At 44.1% G+C, this 26842-nt stretch overlaps 1 protein-coding gene across 1 annotated transcript; it reads left to right on the top strand.

The window, feature by feature from the left end:
- Nucleotides 1–9510: 9510 nt before the first annotated feature.
- On the top strand, nucleotides 9511–26447 carry LOC311122830 (RAC-alpha serine/threonine-protein kinase-like; the record flags this gene model as incomplete). The annotated part of the gene is made up of 12 exons (XM_084197145.1): nucleotides 9511–9639; nucleotides 10981–11092; nucleotides 11540–11666; nucleotides 12095–12226; nucleotides 12351–12416; nucleotides 12870–12938; nucleotides 13100–13225; nucleotides 14028–14156; nucleotides 20534–20748; nucleotides 20832–20919; nucleotides 21051–21153; nucleotides 24383–26447. Coding segments are annotated over 12 exons (1376 nt in total), but the record flags the coding sequence as incomplete, so codon positions are not given.
- Nucleotides 26448–26842: the final 395 nt, after the last annotated feature.

The raw sequence follows: 26842 nt of genomic DNA, 5'->3' as shown, positions 1-26842 counted from the left end.
TTAACGATTTTCATTGTGAAAGTAATGTAAAATTGATTTAAATACCATTAATACTCCCAACTGTTATTAATTTTGGAAGAAAAAATATATACAATTTCTTTAAATAAATTAAATGTAAAAAATATATGTGGACAACCTGCAGACCACAGGTTGAAAACCACAGCTCTGCACATACACTCACACACAGTTACCACTAGCTCCCTTCCTCTCTCTCATCCCAAAACTATGAATGGGTGGCCAGGCAGGGACAAAACACAACAGCAGCCCCCTCAGGAAGTCCAACCACTGGGTGTGGGCACTGTGCTGAGAGGGGCTTGTTTTGTCTGACCTCTTCTCTTCTTCTCTCTTTCTTAACATTTATTTTCCGCTCTCATTCCTCCCTCTCTCTCTTTCTCTCGCTCTCTCTCGCTCTCTCTCTCTCTCTCTCGCTCTTTCTGTGTCTGTACTCTGTGTCTGTGTCTGTACTCTGTGTCTGTACTCTGTGTCTGTGTCTGTACTCTGTGCCTGTGATGCCAGACAGATCACAGGGGTTGGCCTCTCCTTTGCGGTGTGATTAATGTTGCATGATGTGTTTATTAAAGAGCTAGCTGTGGCAGCTGGGACCTCACATTCCTGCCGTTGTCACGTAGAGACAGAGTGAACACAACGCTTCTCAGACTCATAGGCTAACCTCTGACACTCTCTACTGCATGCTTTCCCTTTTACATTTTCCCCTTAATCTTCTTTTCAATGACACACTGACTGCCTGGGCCTCCTTAAGCTAAGCTGACTTGCAAATGTCCTCAGCAAAAATCTAAACGCAATATGCAACAAGTTCAAAGATTTTACTGAGTTACAGTTCAAATAAAGAAATCAGTCAATTTAAATAAAATAATTAGGCCCTATTCTATGCATTTCACATGACTGGGAATACAGATATGCATACAGTGAGGGGAAAAAAGTATTTGATCCCCTGCTGATTTTGTACGTTTGCCCACTGACAAAGACATGATCAGTCTATAATTTTAATGGTAGGTTTATTTGAACAGTGAGAGACAGAATAACAACAACAAAAATCCAGAAAAACGCATGTCAAAAATGTTATAAATTGATAATGCATTTTAATGAGGGAAATAAGTATTTGACCCCTCTGCAAAACATGACTTAGTACTTGGTGGCAAAACCCTTGTTGGCAATCACAGAGGTCAGACGTTTCTTGTAGTTGGCCACCAGGTTTGCACACATCTCAGGAGGGATTTTGTCCCACTCCTCTTTGCAGATCTTCTCCAAGTCATTAAGGCAACTCGAACCTTCAGCTCCATCCACAGATTTTCTATGGGATTAAGGTCTGGAGACTGGCTTGGCCACTCCAGGACCTTAATGTGCTTCTTCTTGAGCCACTCCTTTGTTGCCTTGGCCGTGTGTTTTGGGTCATTGTCATGCTGGAATACCCATCCACGACCCATTTTCAATGCCCTGGCTGAGGGAAGGAGGTTCTCACCCAAGATTTGACGGTACATTGCCCCGTCCATCGTCCCTTTGATGCGGTGAAGTTGACCTGTCCCCTTAGCAGAAAAACACCACCAAAGCATAATGTTTCCACCTCCATGTTTGACGGTGGGGATGGTGTTCTTGGGGTCATAGGCAGTATTCCTCCTCCTCCAAACACGGCGAGTTGAGTTGATGCCAAAGAGCTCCATTTTGGTCTCATCTGACCACAACACTTTCACCCAGTTCTCCTCTGAATCATTCAGATGTTCATTAGCAAACTTCAGACGGGCCTGTATATGTGCTTTCTTGAGCAGGGGGACCTTGCGGGCGCTGCAGGATTTCAGTCCTTCACGGCGTAGTGTGTTACCAATTGTTTTCTTGGTGACTATGGTCCCAGCTGCCTTGGAGATCATTGACAAGATCCTCCTGTGTAGTTCTGGGCTGATTCCTCACCGTTCTCATGATCAATGCAACTACACGAGGTGAGATCTTGCATGGAGCCCCAGGCCGAGGGAGATTGACAGTTCTTTTGTGTTTCTTCCATTTGCGAATAATTGCACCAACTGTTGTCTGCTTGGCGATGGTCTTGTAGCCCAATCCAGCCTTGTTTAGGTCTACAATCTTGTCCCTGACATCCTTGTAGAGCTCCTAATCTGCTCATGCTGTTTAATCAGTTTTTTATGTGACCGAATTAAGATTCAAAGATGTCTGCAGAAATAATTGGGTGTCAGCTATGATATGACACCTTGACTTAGAAAAATCTATTTAGGTAATTGAACAACAATAAGTAAAGTGGATTTACACCCAGTAACAGAATGATGGTAACAAAATTACATCATTGGTCCCTTATCTGTACTATACAGAAATGCATAGTTACGAATGTCATTCTCTTCATGGTGATGTATCCTGAATAGGTACACAAAGCTGGAAAATTGTAATATATTGTATTTTAATGAGCTCCAACTCCAAACAAGACCAAATTTGGTTGGTCCGGTCCGGACCAAATCTGTACCAATCATAGACGTCTATGTTTCACAGGTTTGGGCATCACAGTAAAGTACAATACAGTAGAGTATAATTCAGTACAGTAAAGCACTGTACAGTGCATTCACAAAGTATTCAGACCCCTTGACTTTTTCCACATTTTGTTACGATCCTGACTAGTGTCCCAGTCCCTGCCGCTGAAAAACATCCCCACAGCATGATGCTGCCACCACCATGCTTCACCGTAGCGATGGTGCTAGGTTTCCTCCAGACGTGACAGTTGGCATTCAGGCCAAAGAGTTAAATCTTGGTTTCATCAGACCAGCGACTCTTGTTTCTCATGGTCTGGGAGTCCTTTAGGTGCCTTTTGGCAAACTCCAAGCAGGCTGTCATGTGCCTTTTACTGAGGAGTGGCTTCCATCTGGCCACTCTACCATAAAGGCCTGATTGGTGGAATGCTGCAGAGATGGTTGTCCTTCTGGAAGGTTCTCCCATCTCCACAGAGGAACTCTGGAGCTCTGTCAGAGTAACCATCGGGTTCATGGTCACCTCCCTGACCAAGGCCCTTCTCCCTCGATAGCTCAGTTTGGCCGGGCGGCCAGCTCTAGGAAGAGTCTTGGCGGTTCCAAACTTCTTCCATTTTTAGAATGTGTTCTTCGGGACCTTCAATGCTGCAGAAATGTTATGGTACCCTTCCCCAGATCTGTGCCTCGACACAATCCTGTCTCGGAGCTCTACGGACAACTCCTTTGACCACATGGCTTGGTTTTTGCTCTGACATGCAATGTCAACTGTGGGACCTTATGTAGACAGGTGTGTGTGTCATAGCAATACTTATGAATACTTATGTAAATAAGGTATTTCTGTTTTTTATTATTAATACATTTTCTAAAATGACAAAAAACCTGTTTGCTTTTTCATTATGGGGTATTGTGTGTAGATTGATGAGGGAAAACATAAACAAAAAAAATGAGGGAAAACAATATTTAATCAATTTTAGAATAAGGCTGTAACGTAATAAAATGTGGAAAACGTCAAGGGGTCTGAATACTTTCCGAATGCACTGTACGATACAGTCAATTATACTGTACTCTACTCTAGTCCCACTGGGCGCACACTGGTTGAATCAACGTTTTTCAATGAAATTATGTTGAACCAACATGGAATAGACGTTGAATTGACGTATGTGCCCAGTGGGGGGTACTGTACTAAACTCTACTGTACAGTGCTGTACTGTATTGTACTGACCTCTACTCTGCTTGTCTTTACTGTACTGTACTATGCTGTGCTGTACTGTACTGTGCTGTCCAAACTTGTGAAACAGACATCTATGATTGGTTCAGATTTGGAGTGACCAGTCGTACTGTTACTGATTCTTTGGTCATTCTGTTCCCGATTTTAATCACATAAAAATCATAAACAAAATTGTTATCAGTAAAAACACAATAACTAATTGGTAGGTCTACCTTTACTTATTTATATTTACATTTTAGTCATTTAGCAGACGCTCTTATCCAGAGCGACTTACAGTTAGTGAGTGCATACATTTTTCATACTGGCCCCCGTGTTTCTTCTGTGAACTTTGATTATCCTCCCTCCTCATGAGGGAGAGAAATTAGAAAATATCTTAGCGGCAGTGCAACATCTCATGGCACAATGCCTCTCCCCTATTTGACCAATATATTTTGTGTGTATGTATTGATATGTAGATGTAGTTCTGTACCTGAGCTGTTCTTGTTTATTAATGTTCTGTATTGTATCGTGTTTTGTGTGGGCCCCAGGAAGAGTAGCTGCTGCTTTCGCAACAGCTAATGGGGATCCTAATAAAATACCAAATATCAAAGTGCAGTTAAAAACGTGTTATTAAAAAAAAAAAAAAAAAGATATTTCCACACTATGAGGTTGAAATAGGACTGAAATGTTGAAAATGATGATAATGCCCTTTTTGTGTAAGAGCCTGTTCAGGTGGGATGGAACTTTTGGCCCACATCATGACCTCACAATGTGATCTGATTATAATAGACCAATGAATGTTCATCTGGGTAAGGGGGTGGGCTCTAGATCATCCTATCAGGGCTGTGTATGTAAATATCTTCAAATTTGTTTCCAAAGCCCAAACGATCAGACTGAGCATTTCAAGGGCCAAAGGAGGCTCAGGTAAATGAATGATTTAAAAAAAATTGGGAGTTATTTTCATTAAATTAACAAATAATAAATATAATATACAGTGATGTATTAGACATACAGTGATGATTAAAAAAATAAAATTACGAAGACTGCACTAAAAACTGCACAAGAAATATGCTGTTTTATGGGAACAAAATGACACGACACTAGGCAATATTTCTTAAACTTACAGAAGGCAAGTCATTTCTGTAAGTTAAATATAAATGTTGATATTAGTTGGCAGGGGTCTTTACATGTTATTGTATTTTGATGTATTTCTAATACCTTTTAAAACTTTTTCTGCTAGACCCCTTTTCCAAAATGTTGGGTGAAAGAATTGAAGAAAAATGTATATATGCCTTAATTTCTCATAGACTCTTAGCTTTCATTTGACACCACATTTGATGTTCTCCTATGAACTTCACATGTTAGTGCTCATGGGGCCTTTACATGGAACTGCACATATACAGTATTTGGACAGTTGGCCCTCTATGCAGCTGTAAGTCATTGAGTGTGTGTGTGTGTGTGTGTGTGTATGAGAGAGCATGTGTGTGTGTGGAGGGCGTGGCACTGGCACATTGTGGTTGTCCACACACAGGCCATGCAGCAGTTGGCAAATAAAGATGAATTCACTTGTGTTTGGCAGATTCTCACTGTTCATTATTTTCCACTTTACCAAGCGTGCATCCCAGGCCTCAGCAGCTGTTTGTCATGTAAAGACACTCTATCAGCCCCTGACAGCTCCTCGCATGCCCCCCCCCCCCCCACACACACACTCACACACACACACAAACATGCACGTATACACTTCACTTATGCACTCAGACACTTATGTAGTGAACATATGTAGTAATCTGTCTCGCTACCTTTTTATGAACACCACTCCCTCCTTGTCACTGACAGTCCCTCCTCTTCCTTCTGGTTCTCTCCTCCCTCATCTTATGTCAGACTCCCTCACCCTCATCTCATTCATTTATAGTTTTTACTCTAGTCTATGTCCTTTGCTCTTAGAACTTTATCTGACCTCTGGGACAAATGTAGAGCAGGCTCCAACAGTCTGGAAATGGATCCTGTTTGTTGTTGTTGTGCATATGTTTCAAGGATGAGTCTGTAGTCAGTTGCCCATCCCAAAGACTGTTCAGTTCTTGATCTTATCCGCTGTGTTGTCAGGCTGTCTGTCAGGTTGTTTCCTGTTTTCTACAATCAAAATGTTCTCATGAGATGAAATGGGCCAGTTTACTGCAGCTGAAAGACATTGAAGATTGATAGAGTTGATAGCAGGGGACTCCTTTATCCCTGAGTCCCTTCTTTTCTTAGTCAGCATGTTGTCTTCTCTCTTACTCTCTATTCTGCAACATGTCCATTTGGTCCAATCTGTCAGAATATAGTGTGTCAAAAAGCACACAAATACTTAATTTATAATATTAATTCTAATTTAATAATAAGTCATTTAATTTGTCTATGAATGAGTCTTGGCATACCCTCCCACTGTGCACAGACGTCAAATCAACGTCTATTCCACATTGGTTCAATGTAATTTCATTGAAATGATGTGGAACCAATGTTGTCTGCACATCCTCAGCCTCATATCCCATAAGCCCTCAGTTCCTAGTTGTGGAGTAGCACGGTAGGATGTCATCAACATAGCATTAGCAAAGTGGAAAAGTACAGTAGTGGGCTGGGTTTTTAGTTTCAATTTCAAGTCTAGTCTAAGAAAAAGGTCATTGTAAAAAGTAGAAGTGATGATAATGGAAAGGGGAACTGCTTGTAAATGGAAAACACATCAGGGTCATGACTGTGGTTTCTACAGAAAACAAAACCGACTAAGGAAAGGTTAACAGAAATGGGCAGACAGACAGACGGATGTAGACATTTCTACAGTCACATGACTCCACAGGCCCCAGTCAGGATGAGGACACATATGGCTGGTCAGGATGTCCTATCTTCAGCCAGACCAAAGACCATCTTCTCAGTATAACCTATCTCATAGATAACATGCATACTGCCAATGTCTCCTAAGGGCTTTGGTTTATGAGCATTCACAGCCATTGCCTTCACCACTGTTTTATTTGGAAGCGCAAAAGAAGCACACAAACAGTTTTGTTCTGCCAATTGCACCAATGTCAGTCTCAGGGTGGGGTTAGGTGGAGAGGTGTAGGAGGGTAGAGTTGTACCCTAGGTGTCACATTCCACCATGATGACCTTGTTCAGTTCACTGAACTCTCTACTCTCGGGTCTTTACAAGCTGGCGTCTCTGAGAGGAAAGGAAGCACTATTAAAAGTGTCCTTTACCAATGCCATTTGTATTACAGTGCATGATGACCATTAAGTGCCTGTCCCCTTGGCTTTGTTGTTATGTAGTGACACTGTGACAGGGTACAGTGTGTATTCATTGTCACCTCATAGAGAGCCATGTGACAGAGCCAACCTTTGCGTGGAGGAATGTCTCTGCAGTGCGTGGAACACACTGCAGAGACACAAGGCATGGTGGACACCAACTCATGCCAGCCTGGGTGGGCATCGTGCGTCAGAGGGGCTGGCAGGCCAAATCCAGGCCCTCTGTGCTTGGGGGGGGGGGGGGGCAAGGCCTTGCTGTTGTCAGATATAATGTACATTCACACATACTACCATACACATATACACTGTTGAGTGTACTTTCATACACACCAGTGCACATAAACAAACATCTGTCTCGTCTTGTCAGTGTCTGTGTTGGGACCATGGTCTAGATGCCAGTTTTTGTCCTCAACACAATTAAGGTAATCACTCAGCCAGTTAGCGTCATTGTTGGAAACACCTAACATGCACCTGGCCTACTTCCTGAATCACTCTGTATTCTTCCCTAAAGAGGTGAGTGGAGCCCTGCCAGTGTGTAGGCTAACCCTCCCTCTGATGCCACTGTGATGGGGTGACGTGTGCTTGGAGGTAGGGGCTCATTATGCTCCCTCTGCATTGTGCACATACTGTCCCCAGCCTGCTCTGCCAGGGGCTCTGAGCCTAGCCAGGGTGGGGTGTGGGAAATGGGTCAGCCAAGACCTCACCACAGACTGACAAACCAATTGGGGCAGAAGTGAGGCCTTGATTTAAGGCTGGAGCTGAGACCAGGTCTGAGAGGGTGTTCTTCTATACATAATGTACCTCAGGTTTAGGATAAGTCTGGAAAGGGGTCTTGGATATGGAGTCTGTGTGGGTCCAGGTGTTGGAAACTGTTGGCTTCTCACCCATGATATTGCTCCTTATAACAGTATCTCTGTTTCCCCTAACCAATGCCCACCACTGTGCTGAAGTAACGAGGAATTCAGTCAGTCGTGTGAAGCTGCCATTGACCAATAGTTGTAAATCACATTGATGATGTAGATTCTCTGGGGGCCTGTGTGTGGATTAGTGTTGTGAATGTTGATTCATGAGCCATGTAGTGTAAAATAGACAAATGACTCATCACTGTAATTGCAGCATATTGAACAGGCATGGGGAAATCCACAGAGCTTTTACACTATATCACACCGTGTGTTTTTCAACGAGGATGTCGTGTGCTCGGCTCTGTAGGCAAGCAGTAAGCATTGCAATCTGAAGGCTTACAAAGTCTAACTAATTTCTAAATGAGCTGCGTTTGGTGTAAAAACACTTAGCCAGCAGATTGGAGATGAAAAACCTCCTCCCGTGCCATGATGAAAAATGGCAACAGCCGTAATAACATATTGGACATCTGCTGCAGATTGAAATCCAAAGTATACAGTGCTCTGAGGCAGATGTTTTCTCTAGTGCTGTTTCTTTGTGCCGCCACCTCGCCAGTTGCAGTAAAGCAGGTGTTTTACACACTGTGTGTGTGTGTGTGTGTGTGTGTGTGTGTTACTGGTGTAATGGTTGGTGTTTGAGTGAATCAGAGCCATCTAGCCCCTCTCAGGTGGCACTCCGCTAGTCGGACAGTTTAACCATCACATTGAGGTGACACTTTAGAATATGGCGTACAATCCACTTAGTGATGGTCTACATAGCCTCTTCTCTCTAAGAAGAGTTTATATGAGTTGTGTTGAGTTGACTAGAGGTAATTTAGGGACTGTTCCTCGTCACAGACAGGTCTGGGATCAGTTTCCTCAGACTGGAGCCTGTGGCCTAACTGTGCCATGCTCGGGGAGAGGAGGAGCACGATGCCGGCATTGACTGATCTCCTCTTCCCACAGACTTCTGTATCAGAGGAAATGGGGCAATTAAGGACAGCTTGCTCAGGCACTGCATGGGGTTAATACCCAGCTCCCATAATTAAAAATAAATTACACTTTTCCTATATAAATATTCAAGCCCCTCTCCGATGTGTGCCGCTGTCTTTTTATGGCGCGTAAGCGTTTTTTTCAGATTTCGGGAACATCTGGCACAACGTTTCCTGAACCGTCCACAGAATAAATTGAGTTTTGTTGCCTTTGAGAGATTAGTCTGTGGGTGTCTTGTATTGAAGGGGATGGGCAAGGGATGGAGACACATGGATCCCTATGGGAGCTGTGTATGGGACAAAAGAGGCGGAGGCAAGGGTCCTGACTCTGGCTAAAACAGCCATTTGTCCTGGCTTTGTCCTACCATAGCGAAAAGTGGGTGAAAATATGGTAATTTTAGGGAACGTTGGTGAACAGCATAGCAATTAGATCACAGGAAATGGATCACACCACTGAATAAGGATGGCTCCTTGAAAATAATGACTTTGTGTATCATAAATCATAAAACCGCACAGCTACATTTTCATAGACCAATCAACATGAAGAATATAGCTGTCGTCATGGCGTAGGCAAATGGGATCCTAAAAAAATAACCAATTTAAATAATGGAACCTTGTGAAACCAGCACATTGGATTATAGTCACCAATTATGCTCTTCCCTTTTCTCCATCTCTCTTTGCAGGAGAGTACATTAAGACCTGGAGGCCCAGGTATTTTCTGCTCAAGAGTGATGGTACATTCATTGGCTACAAGGAACGACCACAAGATGTTGACGCGCTTGAAACACCTTTAAATAACTTCTCAGTAGCACGTGAGTATCTACGCTTTCAAGATGACTATCTACATTACCTCACCCATTAAGATCATATAGCACTTTACACTGAGTGTACAAAACATTAAGAACACCTGCTCTTTCCATGACATACAGTAGACTGTTCAGGTGAATCCAGGTGAAAGCTATGATCCCTTATTGATGTCACTTGTTAATTCCACTTCAATCAGTGTAGATGAAGGGGAGGAGACAGGTTAAAGAAGGATTTTTAAGCCCTGAGACAATTGAGACATGAATTGTGTTTGTGTACCATTGAGGGTGAATGGGCAAGACAAAATGTGTTCCTAATGTTTGGTGTACTCAGTGTATTTCGCATAATCACCAATAGAAAAACATTATATTCTGTTCAGTAGCTCCTATGCCAATGTCTTACCTTAATTGGTACACTTCAAAGCCACAATGTTGTGGTTAGAAACAGCAGAATAGACTGGTGTAGTAACACTATCCCAGTATTCTCCCTGGCTATGTGTGAATTCCAGTCTTGTCTAAGAGACTGCTCTGCTGCGACTCCGTAGAGCACAGCAACCCTAGATGGCAGAAAGTTGCTGGGACAGGCTCTGCAGATGATTGAACAGAGTAATTAGACATCATACTGTTTGTTAAACAAAACGTTTCCTCATGACACTCTTGAGTTATAGTGGTTATTAACCGGCTGATTTCAATTATTTATCTGTGCGCTGCTCTGTAGCTCTGTCTCCATCAGCAGTACAGAGAGGGAGAGTCACTGTGTTTGTCACTGAGCAGACGTGCAGTAGACCCACAGACAGAGTGTGGTGCTGCTGATGGGGGTGGTGGGTCTGGGTTACACAGCCACACTGACAGGGCCCTGCTGGAGCTCAGTGGTGGCCCAGCCTCATATCCTCCATCTAACAGACTTCCTGACAAACTCCTCCATATTTCCTTTTGGCACACACAGTATGTTGACTATGTGAAAGAGCTGTGCTGGGAAACTGGCTGCTCTCTAAGAATTGTAACTTTGATTCAAGCAGATTATTTTGAAGTGAATGTCGTCTGTGGCCCATATTATATATTTGACATTTTCTGGAATTGATTGAAATGTCTGCTGATTTCACATTATCCATGTTACAGTCCCATGTATGGACCAAATCTGGAGGAAAAAATATTCCGTATGAAGAGATCTGTGATCAGGGCTTCCTACTCCACCCTTCCCCCATAGTGCACCTGTTCAGTTCCCTGTGTACGGCTGCATGGTGGCAGTCCCAGCAGTGTCTGTTAGGGTGGCGATAAAGATAAATGGCTGTAACTGCAGGTCTCTGTCTCTCCTCTCCTCCTGGCCCGTCTCTCCCTGGATGTGGCCAGAGTGCCAGCTGATGAAGACGGAGAGGCCCAAGCCCAACACATTCATCATCCGCTGCCTGCAGTGGACCACTGTTATTGAGCGCACCTTCCACGTGGAGACCCCCGAGGAGAGGCAAGCTCAGCTGCTACCCCTCCCTTACACATAAACACAGTCAGACACACACACACCACACAAGCGTGTGCACACACACAGTACACTGGCTGTTGGCTGACCCTACAGTCTAAATTGCCTTCCTGTTGATAAGATGACAATTACATGATTGGGCTGAATTACATCATGTTAAATGAGGTGTTGTAATTTCCCTTCCCCTCTCTCTCTCTCTCTCTCTCTCTCTCTCTCTCTCTCTCTCTCTCTCTCTCTCTCTCTCTCTCTCTCCTCGTTCTCTTACTCTCTCTCTCTCGCTCACTCACTCTCTCTCTCTAACTCTCTCACACTCTCTCTCACTCTCTTTCACACTCTCTCACTATCTCGCTCTCTCACGCTCACTCTCTCTCTCTCTCTCTCTCTCTCTCTCTCTCTCTCTCTCTCTCTAACTCGTCTGTTTTCTCCTTCTCTCAGGGAAGAATGGACGAAGGCCATTGAGGCCGTTGCAGACGGTCTACAGAAACAGGAGGAGGAGATGATGGACTCCTCCCCAGACCCAATGGATATGGAGATGTACCTGACCAAACCCAGACTCAAAGTGGTGTGTCCCTGCCCTCACACCGCCCCTTTCTGCCTCACACCGCTCCTCACGGCCCTTCCTGCCTCACCCCAGCTCACCCGGCGCCCTGACACTTTCCCAACATCAGCCCTGGGAGGCTTAGCACCAGATAGCGTGTCCACTCTGTTTCATTACCACACGTGGGCTCTTAACTCATGAAACAAAGGTCTAAGGGCACCGGATTGGATGTCCCCCACGCAACCGTTTTCAACATTCTCACCAGCCCTGGGGGTCAGAGGTTAAATTATCCACTGCAGCATATGAGTGGAAATTGCGGAGTGGATGAAATAGCACCTTTAAATGCTTCCATGTAGTTGTCAGTGGGATGATATGTCTTGACTAGTTAGAGCATGAATTTGTTATAGCCACTCTTTGTAACCCAGTGGCGCTTTTTCTCCCCTCACTCATAGACTATGCACGACTTTGAATACCTCAAACTCCTAGGAAAAGGCACTTTTGGCAAAGTGATCCTGGTGAAGGAGAAGGCCACGGGACGCTACTATGCCATGAAAATCCTGAAGAAGGAAGTAATCGTAGCGAAAGTGAGTATAGGCCACTGACTGTTATGGGAAGCATGAGAATGAGAGAGAGCATGGGGGTGATCATGGATACCTAAACGGCAGCCATTGTGGGAGTTGCACAAACACTCTTTGTGATCTCTTTCAGGATGAAGTGGCACACACACTCACAGAAAACCGAGTGCTCCAGAATTCCAAGCATCCGTTCTTGACGGTGAGAGACCCCTCCATCCACTCCATACACCTAACCCAAACTTTCCTCTGGCCACAAAGACTCTGAGGAGCCACTCCACTTCAGCCAGGGAGCTTCCATTCAGGGGGAGATGCAGAATCTGTGTTGGGAGAGTTTGAGCAATGTTTACAAACACAGCAATAGACTTGGCCTCCTTTGAGGACACTAGACCTCTCATTGTCAGTTAACCACCTTTCTCAAAGTCTGTGATGGCTCACAATGCCGAACTCTTCCACATTAAGTGGCTGGAGTAACACATGCTGCTTGTGTTCACCCCACTGTGGTGAATGGGGACTAGCAGTTGGCACACAACAGCAATATCCCAAAGGCAGATATCACATCAACAAAGACTTAGATTTATTTTGGAGAACTTGCATTGGCAAGCTTATTTTTTCATTGATTGCAGTTGTTAAAGTTATTAGTGTATATCTCCAGGGCCTGAAATACTCCTTCCAGACCCATGACCGGTTGTGTTTCGTCATGGAGTATGCGAACGGCGGAGAGGTGAGCTTTTTAAACAGTCAATAACAACTGACACGCAAGATCCAATTTAGCTAGTAGTAGCCAATAACGCCCCACACCTCTCCTTTTGTGTACGCTAAAGCTGTTCCCTCTGTCTCTGCTCTCCCTCCCTCCCTCCTTCCCTCTCTTCCTCCCTCCTCTAGCTGTTCTTCCACCTTTCCCGGGACCGGGTGTTCTCGGAGGAGCGAGCGCGGTTCTACGGGGCGGAGATCGTGTCAGCACTGGACTACCTGCATGCTGAGAGGAACGTGGTCTACAGAGACCTGAAGGTAAGGTGGGGGAACACAGTCAGTCTCCCGACCGGAATATAAATAGTGTCCACAGCAGCAGCATGCTGCAGCCAGGGGCGCATCGATCGGCCTCCCCCTGATTCAGGCCTCACTGCAGCTGGAAACCTAGGCCTAGACCACCCCTTATTGCAGGAGTAGAATAACCACCATATCCTTCTGGACAGATGTACGATTAGTTTATTTATCTTTGTTTTCACCATTAATGTAAATAAGCAACAATGATTTATTTTTATTTTGGAGAGTGTGTAAGCGTATTGACAGTCATCTTTTACCCCCGGCATCAAACTTATTCTGTAAAGCTGTAATTTGTTCCTACCAGAAGGAAGATGCCGGTGCAGCATAAGAGCAGAGGTATTATATGACTGTTTTTAGAGGGAGGGGAGGGGGGCATCTGTAGCCCTGTTTCTTCCAGCTGATGAAACTATACCAGCCAGGTCAGCATAGGCCCCCTCCCTCCTCATTCCCCCCCCCCCCCCCGTCTCTGATCTCCCCATGGGTTTATGAGGCAGGCTCCCAACCTGCTAAGGTTCTCCTGAAAATGCCAGGGTAGCAGTATTGGAGGATGTGCTGACTGGTCTGCCTGCCTGGTGCTGCTGGCCACGTGTGAGCTACAGCTGCCAGGTGACTTTTACTGAGAGGACACTGATATTAAAAGGCAATGCATCGCTAACTCATGCCTCTCAGAGCTGAAGCCAAATCAGCTGGGCCTCAATCACACACCTCACACAGTCACTCTCCCTCCTCCTGATACTTCCTGTCTAATTCTGTCTCCTCCCCTCAGCTGGAAAATCTCATGCTGGACAAAGACGGACACATAAAGATCACTGACTTTGGACTGTGCAAGGAGGGGATCACAGACGGGGCCACCATGAAGACCTTCTGTGGGACGCCAGAGTACCTGGCCCCAGAGGTAGTGTATTCTCACTGTCCAATCACAATATTGGGGTCATTAAATCTTATCATTTTTAGTCATAAACAATATAGCCTTTGGAGCCCAACCCATGTGTCCTTCTTCCTCTTCAGATGTAACATTTTTTGAATTAGATGTTGTGAAAAGACCTGATAGTTCAGACTTTTGACATTTGTTTGCATACTGTCTCAAATTTCAGTTTAAATCAACCGAACAGAATAAAGTCACATAATTGGTAAATACCTGAATGAATTAACAGACTAAATACTGTTTGGAGAGAAGAACTGTGGTGCAGTGAATATATCCAACTACACACAACATCATAAATGTCTGTTGTCGGGCAGATTGTTAAGGCATACAAGCTATGTGGAAGAGTGGCTTTGGGACAGCTGTTCCTAAATGCCTGTCTAATCTTCAGTATAAGACATGGAGCTAATGAGTCTGCAGTGTGACTAGGGCAGGGCAGGCTGTGCCCATATTTGTTGGTTGAGAGGACATGTGTACAGGGGTGTGGCTGCTTCCCATTGCGTGCAGGTATGACATGTGTTTGAGTGGTGTGTGTAACGCGATAGGGCATTGTGTGTGTGTGTGTGTGTGTGTGTGTGTGATAGCCCCCTTGCCTCTTGCCATGGGATTTCTTTCCGGGAGAAGGGTGCCCATGTTGACACAGTTGCCGGCTCGTTGTTTTTAGCCGCCATTTGGAATTTGCTGGGGGGGTTGGCAGTGCCTCGGGAAACGTGAGCTTCCACCCCTGGAGAAAAGTCCACATTGGCTGCAGCTGCTCCTGGCACTGAGGGGGCTTCAAGCCCACTGCTGTCCAGGATAATAATAACAATAATAACAATTGATTGCATTTGTAAAGTGCTTTTTATTATACAAGAATAATCTCAGTGCATCAAATAAAAGTTAAAATAGAAGAATCTTTATTTTTTTCAAACAAAGCAAATATATATAACCATATCATAAAAGCAACAATCAAAGTCTAGGATGAAGGGTAGGCCAGCCAATAAAGATAAGTCTTAAGGCCTGCTTTAAAAGCCACAACAGTCTGAACAGCCCTATTCAGGATGCCTATCCTGACCTGGGCAAAGCCAGGGCCACGCACGTTGTCCTCACGTCACTTCTCCCCAGTAACATTCTCCAATGGCGCTTTCATCTGACATCTTCATACAGTGAGGGAAAAAAGTATTTGATCCCCTGCTGATTTTGTACGTTTGCCCACTGACAAAGACATGATCTGTCTATAATTTTAATGGTAGGTTTATTTGAACAGTGAGAGACAGAATAACAAAAAAATCCAGAAAAACGCATGTCAAAAATGTTATAAATTGATTTGCATTTTAATGAGGGAAATAAGTATTTGACCCCTCTGCAAAACATGACTTAGTACTTGATGGCAAAACCTCACTTAGTACTTGATGGCAATCAGAGGTCAGACGTTTCTTGTAGTTGGCCACCAGGTTTGCACACATCTCAGGAGGGATTTTGTTCCACTCCTCTTTGCAGATCTTCTCCAAGTCATTAAGGTTTTGAGGCTGACGTTTGGCAACTCGACCCTTCAGCTCCCTCCACAGATTTTCTATGGGATTAAGGTCTGGAGACTGGCTAGGCCACTCCAGGACCTTAATGTGCTCCTTCTTGAGCCACTCCTTTGTTGCCTTGGCCGTGTGTTTTGGGTCATTGTCATGCTGGAATACCCATCCACGACCCATTTTCAATGCCCTGGCTGAGGGAAGGAGGTTCTCACTCAAGATTTGACGGTACATGGCGCCGTCCATCGTCCCTTTGATGCGGTGAAGTTGTCCTGTCCCCTTAGCAGAAAAACACCCCCAAAGCATAATGTTTCCACCTCCATGTTTGACGGTGGGGATGGTGTTCTTGGGGTCATAGGCAGCATTCCTCCTCCTCCAAACACGGCGAGTTGAGTTGATGCCAAAGAGCTCAATTTTGGTCTCATCTGACCACAACACTTTCACCCAGTTCTCCTCTGAATCATTCAGAAGTTCATTGGCAAACTTCAGACGGGCCTGCATATGTGCTTTGTTGAGCAGGGGGACCTTGCGGGCGCTGCAGGATTTCAGTCCTTCACGGCGTAGTGTGTTACCAATTGTTTTCTTGGTGACTATGGTCCCAGCTGCCTTGAGATCATTGACAAGATCCTCCCGTGTAGTTCTGGGCTGATTCCGCACCGATCTCATGATCATTGCAACTCCATGAGGTGAGATCTTGCATGGAGCCCCAGGCCGAGGGAGGTTGACAGGTCTTTTGTGTTTCTTCCATTTGAGAATAATCGCACCAACTGTTGTCACCTTCTCACCAAGCTGCTTGACAATGGTCTTGTAGCCCATTCCAGCCTTGTGTAGGTCTACAATCTTGTCCCTGACATCCTTGGAGAGCTCTTTGGTCTTGGCCATGGTGGAGAGTTTGGAATATGATTGATTGATTGCTTCTGTGGACAGGTGTCTTTTATTCAGGTAACAAACTGAGATTAGGAGCACTCCCTTTAAGTGTGTGCTCCTAATCTCAGCTGGTTACCTGTATAAAAGACACCTGGGAGCTAGAAATCTTTCTGATTGAGAGGGGGTCAAATACTTATTTCCCTCATTAAAATGCAAATCAATTTATAACATTTTTGACATGCGTTTTTCTGGATTTTTTTGTTGTTATTCTGTCTCTCACTGTTCAAATAAACCTACCATTAAAATTATTGACAGATCATGTCTTTGTCAGTGGGCAAACGTACAAAATCAGCAGGGGATCAAATACTTTTTTCCCTCACTGTATTCATCTCTCTTAGAGGACCATCCTGATCTAGGGCATAGCCTACAGTAGCGAACATCACAAAAGCCAACCAGAGCATGAATTACTATATAACCATAATGTCACCCACTCATACTAGGGCAAGCAAAAGGCAAATGATAAGTAAAAGGAAAAAGTCTGTTTATATCATTTCATGTTTTATGTGGGGTATGTTAGAAATGTGCTGAAAAACAACCTCCATTAACTGGAACCCCCACCTGTCCACCCCCAGCTCTTCCTCTTCCATTCTGTACACAGTAACATTCTAGCTAGTGGCATCCTATAACAGCCCCAGCTCTGCTCTTGCTCCAGCAGCGGAGACATCAGGGGGCGTTTCCGTGGAGACAGGGTCGCCGCAGAGCGTCTCTATGGAGCCAGGGCCAGGCAGTGTTACAGGTTGTTCTGCGGTAAACAATGACCTTGTTGTGTGTGCTGCACAGGAATGCTGTAATGTCTGGGAATATTCCAAAGGCCAGGAGCTCAGTGCTGTAAACCTGCCTCTAGAGTACACCCATGGAACCAGTTTCACCTAATCCACTGTGAAATAGAGTAGTTTTACAGAAACATTGGAACAGTAATGACTGAAGCTGATTTGGGAAAGTTATGAACAATGAAATTAAGGAGAGTGAAGGAAATCACATATGTGACCCAGTGATATGTGTTTGGGAGAGGGACGGTAGCTGTGTTTGTGTTAGAGGGAGAAGAGTAAGATGGAGGGTAGTATCAAGTGGAGGAAAAGCACAGCAAGTTTATATTTCTCTTCCCCTCCTCCCTCCACTCTGCACTGTGCTGTCCTTTGGGCCAGTGTAACAGAGTCGGTCCAGGCAGCCCTGGTTACGTGTGAGGGATGAGCTTGGCTCCTGTGGTCCTGGCAACTCCACAGCTGTGGCGCTCTTCTACATACTGTATATGGGGCAGCTGCAGGCCCAGCTGTCGCACGGTGTGAATCACACGACAGCAGCGCTGGAAATAGAGACGGTCCAGTAATCCTAGCACCGTGCCGGCTTCAGGTTACCCCTGCCCTCCGAGTCCTCCTCGCCCCTAACCGCAGCGCCAAGCAGCGTTCCCGCAGACGCACACACACACACTGCCCACCCACGCGCACAAACACTCCGGCTTTGTTCCATTTCGGCCACGTCCGTCCATCTGTTCGGCCTGCCTCCTCTCTCTGGGTCTGTGTACCTTCATGTTTATATTTAATTATATTAGGCTGCCCCCTTACCTATGAATCTATTCCTGGACCGGTCTATCTCACCTCATATAACCTTTGATGTTTTAAAGAACGGCCTGTTCTCAGTGACTTGATTTCACCTACAACATCCTTCCGGTACTGTTGACCCAACTACACATCCCAGAAGGCCTTGTATAGTAACAAATCAAAGAGTGTACTGACATTCAACAGGTTGCCCCAGTTGGTCAGCACAGAGCTGAAGCAAGCCAATTGATTAGAACGTGTGAACACGTCATCTTCCATGGTGTGTGAACCTCCACCTCCGTGACTAAGGGCTGTGGCCGGGGTGTGGTGTGATGTGGTTAGATATACAGTGCATTCAGAAAGTATTCAGACCCCTCGACTTTTTCCACATTTTGTTACGTTACAGCCTTAATCTAAGATGGATTAAATTGTTTTTTCCCCTCATCATTCTACACACAATACCCCATAATGACAAAGCTGAAATATCACATTTACATAAGTATTCAGACCCTTTACTCAGTACTTTGTTGAAGCATTACAGCCTAGTCTTCTTGGGTATGACGCTACAAGCTTGGCACACCTTTATTTGGGGAGTTTCTCACACTCTTCTCTGCAGATCCTCTCAAGCTCTGTCAGGTTGGATGGGGAGCGTCGCTGCACAGCTATTTTCAGGTCTCTCCAGAGATGTTAGATCGGGTTCAAGTCCGGGCTCCGGCTGGGCCGCTCAAGGACATTCAGAGACTTGTCCCGAAGCCACTCCTGTGTTGTCTTGGCTCTGTGCTTAGGGTTGTTGTCCTGTTGGAAGGTGATCCTGAGGTCCTGAGCACTCTGGAGCAGGTTTTCATCAAGGATCTCTCTGTACTTTGCTCCGTTCATCTTTCCCTCGATCCTGACTAGTCTCCCAGTCCCTGCCGCTGAAAAACATCCCCACAGCATGATGCTGCGACCACCATGCTTCACTGTAGGGATGGTGCCAGGTTTCCTCCAGACGTGACGCTTGGCATTCAGGCCAAAGAGTTCAATATTGGTTTCATCAGACCAGAGAATCTTGTTTCTCATGGTCTGAGAGTCCTTTAGGTGCCTTTTGGCAAACTCCAAGCGGGCTGTCATGTGCCTTTTACTGAGGAGTGGCTTCCGTCTGGCCACTCTACCATAAAGGGATGATTGGTGGAGTGCTGCAGAGATGGTTATCCTTCTGGAAGGTTTTCCCATCTCCACAGAAGAACTCTGGAGGTCTGTCAGAGTGACCATCAGGTTCTTGGTCACCTCCCTGACCAAGGCCCTTCTCTCCCGATTTCTCAGTTTGGCCAGGCGGCCAGCTCTAGGAAGAGTCTTGGTGGTTCCAAACTTCTTCCATTTAAGAATGATGGAGTCCACTGTGTTCTTGGGGACCTTCAATGCTGCAGAAATGTGTGGTAGTCTTTCCCATATCTGTGCATCGACACAATCCTGTCTCTGAGCTCTACGGACAATTCCTTCGACCTCATGGCTTGGTTTTTGCTCTGACATGCACTGTCAACTGTGGGACCTTATATAGACGGTCTTGTGCCTTTCCAAATCATGTCCAATCAATTGAATTTACCACAGGTGGACTCCAATCAAGGTAGAAACATCAAGGATGATAAATGGGAACAGGATGCACCTGAGCTCAATTTCGAGTCTCATAGCAAATGGTCTGAATACTTATGTAAATAAGGTATTTCTGTTTTTTATTTCTAATACATTTGCAAACATTTCTAAAAACCTGTTTTCGCTTTGTCATTATGGGGTATTATGTGTAGATTGATGAGAGGGCAAAAACAATTTAATCAATTTTAGAATAAGGCTGTAACGTAACAAAATGTGGAAAAATTGAAGGGGTCGAATGCACTGAAGGAATGTTGTTCTACTTCAGCTGCTATGGGGACCTCTGCTGCCTCTAAGTGGTCCGCCCCAGTCCCTGTCCCTCCCTCATGTTGGTGTGTACTGCAGACCTCTGGTGATTAAATATGCAGGGCTCCAGGGGAAATTCTATCCCTGCTCCTATTGTGAGATGTGAGTCAGTGCTTGCTGTGGCTGGTCGGAAAGCCCAGACCAGGAGAAGGGGGGTACAATGGCCTCAGGGTTCTTTATACAGGCTGGAGAGCTGCTGACCTCACTACTCACCTAATGTCCAACCACTTAGCTAATAGATAGGTTTCAGAGATCTAAACCAAGAATGTATAGTATGTGTGTCTCTCTTGATGCCGTCATAGGGCTGAACGTACATTTGAACTCCTGCTAGCCCTACTATTGTCCTTGTACTGTCCTCTATGCTTCCAAGTATGATTGTGTAATTGTCCATGGTGGTATTAGTAAAGTTGTATTATATTGTATTGAGTTGTGGTTGTACTGTGTTGTCCAGGTTCTGGAGGACAATGACTACGGCCGGGCGGTGGACTGGTGGGGTCTGGGCGTGGTCATGTATGAAATGATGTGCGGTCGGCTGCCGTTCTACAATCAGGACCACGAGAAGCTGTTTGAGCTCATCCTCATGGAGGACATCCGTTTCCCACGCACCCTGGGCCCTGAGGGCAGGTCCCTGCTCTCAGGCCTGCTCAAGAAGGACCCCAAGCAGCGGTAAGTAGGCCTCTCCTCCCTTGTCATTCCAACCAAAAAGGCCTCTGTAGTTACTCTTGTCCATTGGTCCCTGTGTCTTCCAGGTTAGGTGGTGGACAGAATGATGCTAAGGAGATCATGCAGCACAAATTCTTTGCTGGGATTGAATGGCAAGATGTTTATGAGAAGAAGGTAAATCGGTGTTCCACTTTCCATTACTTCAGAGAACAACCAATACATATGACCAGGCCTGCAACTGTCTACACTCTTATTGACAGGACAGATGTGCCAATGTGCTCATGATGTCCTCTCTTCTCTCACAGCTGGTCCCGCCCTTCAAGCCGCAGGTTACCTCAGAAACGGACACACGGTATTTTGACGAGGAGTTCACAGCACAGACCATCACTATTACGCCGCCCGGACAAGGTCCTACCTCACCCACTGCCACTGTATCTTTACAGAATACCCACACACACCACACTCGCATCACAGAGAACAGTATTATGAGCCCAATAGACAATCATCATACTAATGTTTTTCACTGACTCACTGGACCTGAATGCTTTTGTTTAATAGTGTTGATCATAGTCTGACTCAGTAAGGATGAACTGGACACACAAGTGGTTCTAAATGTCATTACTGTAGAGAATACGACAGCCACTTACTGAGTTTCAGAATCTCACATAAATTCCCATCCCCCTCTTCAGAGATTTTCTGTAAAATGAGAACTTGAACTGAACTTTAAATTATTATTATCATGGCTCCAAAGGTCAGTGTTTATTTTTGGGGGGTTACAGAATTGCAGTGTATCAAACGAAAACCCTAGCTGTTCTACATTGTTTAGTTATAGATAGAATTTTGATTGAAGACAATAATATTCTTCGTCTTGTTGTTAGGCTCATGAGAGAATGCCCCTTGTTTCTACTTTAAATGCAGTCCTATCTTTGCTTACTATCAGACTGCCTAGTACTTGGAATGGAATGAGTTTTGGGTACTCCCAGTAGTTTTACAACCTATTCATTGAACAAAGAAAAGAAACCCTTTTAAAGGTGCACTCCATAAGAGTTCCATGTGCAAATAGTCCTTGATGTACAGTACCAGTCAAAAGTTTAGACACACTTACTCATTCAAGGGTTTTTCTTTATTTTTACTATTTTCTACATTGTAGAATAATAGTGGACATCAAAACTATGAAGTAACACATATGGAATTATGTTGTAACCAAAAAAGTGTTAAACACATCAAAATATATTTTATATTTGAGATTTTTCAAATAGCCACCCTTTGCCTTGATGACAACTTTGTGCACTCTTGGCATTCTCTCAACCAGCTTCACCTGGAATGCTTTTCCAACAGTCTTGAAGGAGTTCCCACATATGCAGAGCACTTGTTGGCTGCTTTTACTTCACTCTTCCGTCCGACTCATCCCAAACCATCTCGATTCGGTTGAGGTCGAGGGATTGTGGAGGCCAGGTCATCTGATGCAGCACTCCATCACTCTCCTTCTTGGTAAAATAGCCCTTACACAGCCTGGAGGTGTGTTAAGTAATTGTCCTGTTGAAAAACAAATGATAGTCCCACTAAGCCCAAACCAGATGGGATGGCTTATCGCTGCAGAATGCTGTGGTAGCCATGCTAGTTAAGTGTGCCTTGAATTCTAAATAAATCACAGACAGTGTCACCAGCAAAGCACCCCCACACCATAACACCTCCTCCTCAATGCTTTACAGTGGGAAATACACATGAGGAGATTATCTGTTCACCCACACCACGTCTCACAAAGACACAGCGGTTGGAACCAAAAATCTCAAATTTGGACTCCACCGGTCTAATGTCTATTGCTCGTGTTTCTTGGCCCAAGTAGGTCTCTTCTTCTTATTGGGGTCCTTTAGTAGTGGTTTCTTTGCAGCAATTCGACCATGAAGGCCTGATTCACACAGTCTCCTCTGAATTGTTGATGTTGAGATGTGTCTGTGACTTGAACTCTGTGAAGCATTTATTTGGGCTGCAATTTCTGAGGCTGGTAACTGTAATGAACTTATCCTCTGCAGCAGAGGTAACTCTGGGTCTTCCATTCCTGTGGCGGTCCTCATGAGAGCCAGTTTCATCCTAGTGCTTGATGGTTTTTGCGACCGCACTTGAAGAAACGTTCAAAATTCTTGAAATATTCCGTATTGACTGAACTTCATGTCTTAAAGTAACGATGGACTGTCGTTTCTCTTTGCTTATTTGAGCTGTTCTTGCCATAATATGGACTTGGTCTTTTACCAAATAGGGCTATCTTCTGTATACTCCCCCTACCTTGTCACAACACAACTCATTGGCTCAAACGCATTAAGGAGGAAAGGAATTCCACAGTTGAACTTTTAAGAAGGCACACCTGTTAATTGAAATGCATTCCAGGTGACTACCTCATGAAGCTGGTTGAGAGAATGCCAAGAGTGTGCAAAGCTGTCATCAAGGCAAAGGGTGGCTATTTGAAGAATCTCAAATATAAAATATATTTTTATTTGTTTAACGCTTTTTTGGTTACTACATGATTCCATATGTGTTATTTCATAGTTTAAGTCTTCACTATTATTCTACAATGTAAAAAATATCAAAAATAGAGAAAAAACCTTGAATGAGTAGGTGTGTCCAAACTTTTGACTGGTACTGTATATGATACTGTATATCTGTACTGTAGTAGTCAAGGAATTAAATCCCACGAGAGAAAGAAATTACAAAGTTTGATCATCATCAAATAATAACAAGATAACTAATAATGTAAGCATACTGTGTCCATAATAAGTATATAGGTTGTATGTTGGGAGCTTTTGGGAAAGAGCACAGTTAGAAAGATATGGCATATAGAAGCAAACCGGATGGACATCATGAAAATGATCGGAGAGGTTGAGAGGAGAAGAAGTCCAGTTGAAAAAACTAACAAAATATTATTACAATATATTACATATGATATATTATTGTAAAATTGACTGTGTCCATAAAATGTAGATAGTAAGTATAAGCTGGAAGTAGAGGCCTAAGCATTGTTGTTCACTAATTTACCCCAAGTAGGGAAAGGATGGCGGGGTTGAAAAGTAACAAAGGGGAGTATATATATAAAAAACATGGGGGATTGGAAGTGATGCAGACAATTACATTGATGGAAGTTACAATCTATCTGCAATATTAAGCTGATCTACCCCCCCCCCCCCCCCCCCCCAAAAAAAAAAGAAGTTTGATCATCATTTAGAGGTATAGATTGCACTCTCCAAGGCAAGTATTGAAATGAGAATGGGGGAAAGTCCATGGGGAAGGTCCATGTTCCCTATCCCAGTGCAATTAATGCGAGGTCAAATTACATAGAGCTTATTCAATTCCTCTGGGGGATTTGTGCCCTCTCCTGGAACGCGTGTGTAACATCTATGTTAATCCATAGTTCACTGTGTCCCTCAAATGGTGGTGCTAGAGCGCTAGCAGTGTGTTCCAAACTGCACACTGGGCTAGTTCTAGGTACATTATGCATTAGGACTAAATCAAAATGCTTTTGGTAGTCACCGAGATGAAAAAGAACAAATGGAATTAAACAAATGTGATTAGATTAACGTTATACACTAATTGAGTTCTCTCTGTGCCATCCCGCTGTTTCCTTCCCACTCATTTTGTATTCCAGAAGACAGCATGGAGTCGTTTGACAGCGAACGGAGGCCCCACTTCCCACAGTTCTCCTACTCAGCGAGTGGGACAGCCTAAACACCCCTTCTCATTTCTCTGGTCCCACCATTTCCCCTCACCCCACCAGACTGCACATCCAACTACATTCGCCCTATCCTTTTTTTACTTCACCAGTGTCGCAGATAGTATTGTTGAACAGACATTTGCTATCTGCAGGTTCGGTAATTATATGGGAAAATACTTCATACTACACAAATGAAAAACTGGTTGTTTCTGTGGCTTCTTAAGACTTTTCTAATGGTGAGAGATAACACTACAGTGCATTTCATGTTTGTCTTGATGTGTACAGTCAGACAAGCTTGATGTTCATAAAACCACACTTTATAGGAAAAGGGTGGCAATGCAGCAATGTGGTATATCATTTTAGAATGATAAGGCTACACTTTCCTAAACTTCTGTTTGCCTTGCTTCTGTCAGCACCTGTAATATTTGTCACATACTATTCACAAAGTTAACATTTGCCCTGAACATTTTAGGTGACCATAAGGATTGTATCGGAATTAGCCATGTAAAATGTAAATGTATTTTGCTGTTCTTTGTTTAAGACAAAGACATATTGTGGACCAACAGCAACAACATTAGATGACCAATGACTTAATTTTCCATGTAGTGGGAGGTTCATCTTATTTAGATATTGTTATCAAGACCTTCACACTACACTATCACTTTGAAACACCTTGGGCTGCCATTGAATGTACCCAATCAATAAAATGTATAATTCTGCATACCTAACTGTTGTAGAACATGGTTGATTCTCATATGACTTCCATCCCTCAAAATAACATTCTTATCAGACTGTTAGAGCCCCGAAACATTATAGAAGAAAGTGAGAATGACCACTGTCAGAGCGCTGCCACTCCATAATCAGTCTAATGAGAAATTGTGCAATACAATGGCAGACACTTAAAGAACTGATTCTGAGAGCAGGCATACAATGTAAATGTGTTAAAGCTTGCCATCACTGAATCTCAGAACTGTGTCTACACGGTCAATTGGATATCCATTTGCTGTTGTCCCATTGAAAAGACAGTTACTCTGGACTATGTGCTTGGATCATGATGCCTTCCTGTCTGAATGCTGTGTTCAAAACACTCTCGGCTGCTTCTTTCTGAACTGGCCAGTCAGGTACTGATCCTTTCTGCCCAATCAGGGAATCTTCTCTCTTCTGTCTCCTCTGGGTTGTTCCTCTTCTACAGTATTGGGTGTTTTCCTCCCAGTGCACTCACTACAGCCTCAATGAGGTCACTATAACAACACACACTCCTTTAGGACTTACTCCATAAACAAGCTGGGCTGTGGTTAAGGGGAAAACAAGTTGAGTCAGCTTTGATCTCTATAGGTAGGGATGAGGATCCATTCCTCTGTACATGGTTCTGAGTTGTTATTTATAGAAAACCAGCAATGAAAATGAGTTTGACTGTGCCAATGATATGCAATTTCCTGCCCCAAAACATGTATGTATTTGTACACTTATTTGTACTTGTTACACTTTGCAGTCGGAAATGACTGAATCAGAGCATAATCTCTCGATGTCAATTCTGAAAGGTGTGAACTATGAAAGGCTTGTTTACGTAATTAACCCCCCCTATACAGATTGCTGTAGATAAACTGAGAATCTTGGAAATGCTTTTTGGGGAAACTGCGCAATGAGTGTTTCAAGAAAACTGCAGTGTTTTCAGATGACTGATAACTCAAAAGTTAATCATATGTTATTGAATGTAAAGGCATTTTTATTTTCACCTCAATTCCTTTTTCTCAAACAAACAATTGTTCAATTGTTAGATTGGATTATTGCTTATTCCTGTGCTCTCACCCTTTGCTGTCACCCTATGAAAATGGGGAAATTACTTTTATACCTTTCTTTTTCAAATGTTTGTGCCTGCCCTTTCCCATTCCTGAAACTGAGGACACCAGCTTTAGTAAACAAATAATATAACCTTTGTACACACTGTTTTTACGGTTTTGTATTTTCTTTCAAATTGATTATATAAAAGGTCTTAACTAAACCTGTGCCAACTTGTCTTTTGTTCAGGTGATCATTCAGCCATCGTTACAGAACCTCTATCTTCTCTGATATGCTTCTAACCAACAGTCATAGCACAAGCTTGACTTGCTAATGCTTTGGATCTGAGTGAAGTACTTTTTTAAAAATCACTCATGAGGCGAGCATCTGAAACAAATGATGAATAAACCTAAATACTGAGTGGTTGGATTTGGCCCCGTAACTGTACCTCTACAGGATTGCTTAGGTCCATGTCTGTCTGGCTCTCTCTGCAGCTGGTCAGAGCTGGAGGAGAAGCTCCCTTGGGCCAGACCCAGATGGTACAGTCTCTGGAGCAGATGTTGACAGCCAGGGCTCAGTCTGTCTGTGGCCAGCTGCACTGCTCCTCACCCCAGG

The sequence above is a fragment of the Coregonus lavaretus genome, assembly GCF_964263955.1.
Source record: "Coregonus lavaretus genome assembly, contig: HAP1_SCAFFOLD_2164, whole genome shotgun sequence".
NCBI classification, from domain to species: domain Eukaryota; kingdom Metazoa; phylum Chordata; class Actinopteri; order Salmoniformes; family Salmonidae; genus Coregonus; species Coregonus lavaretus.
This window is presented reverse-complemented; position numbering and strand designations above follow the sequence as displayed.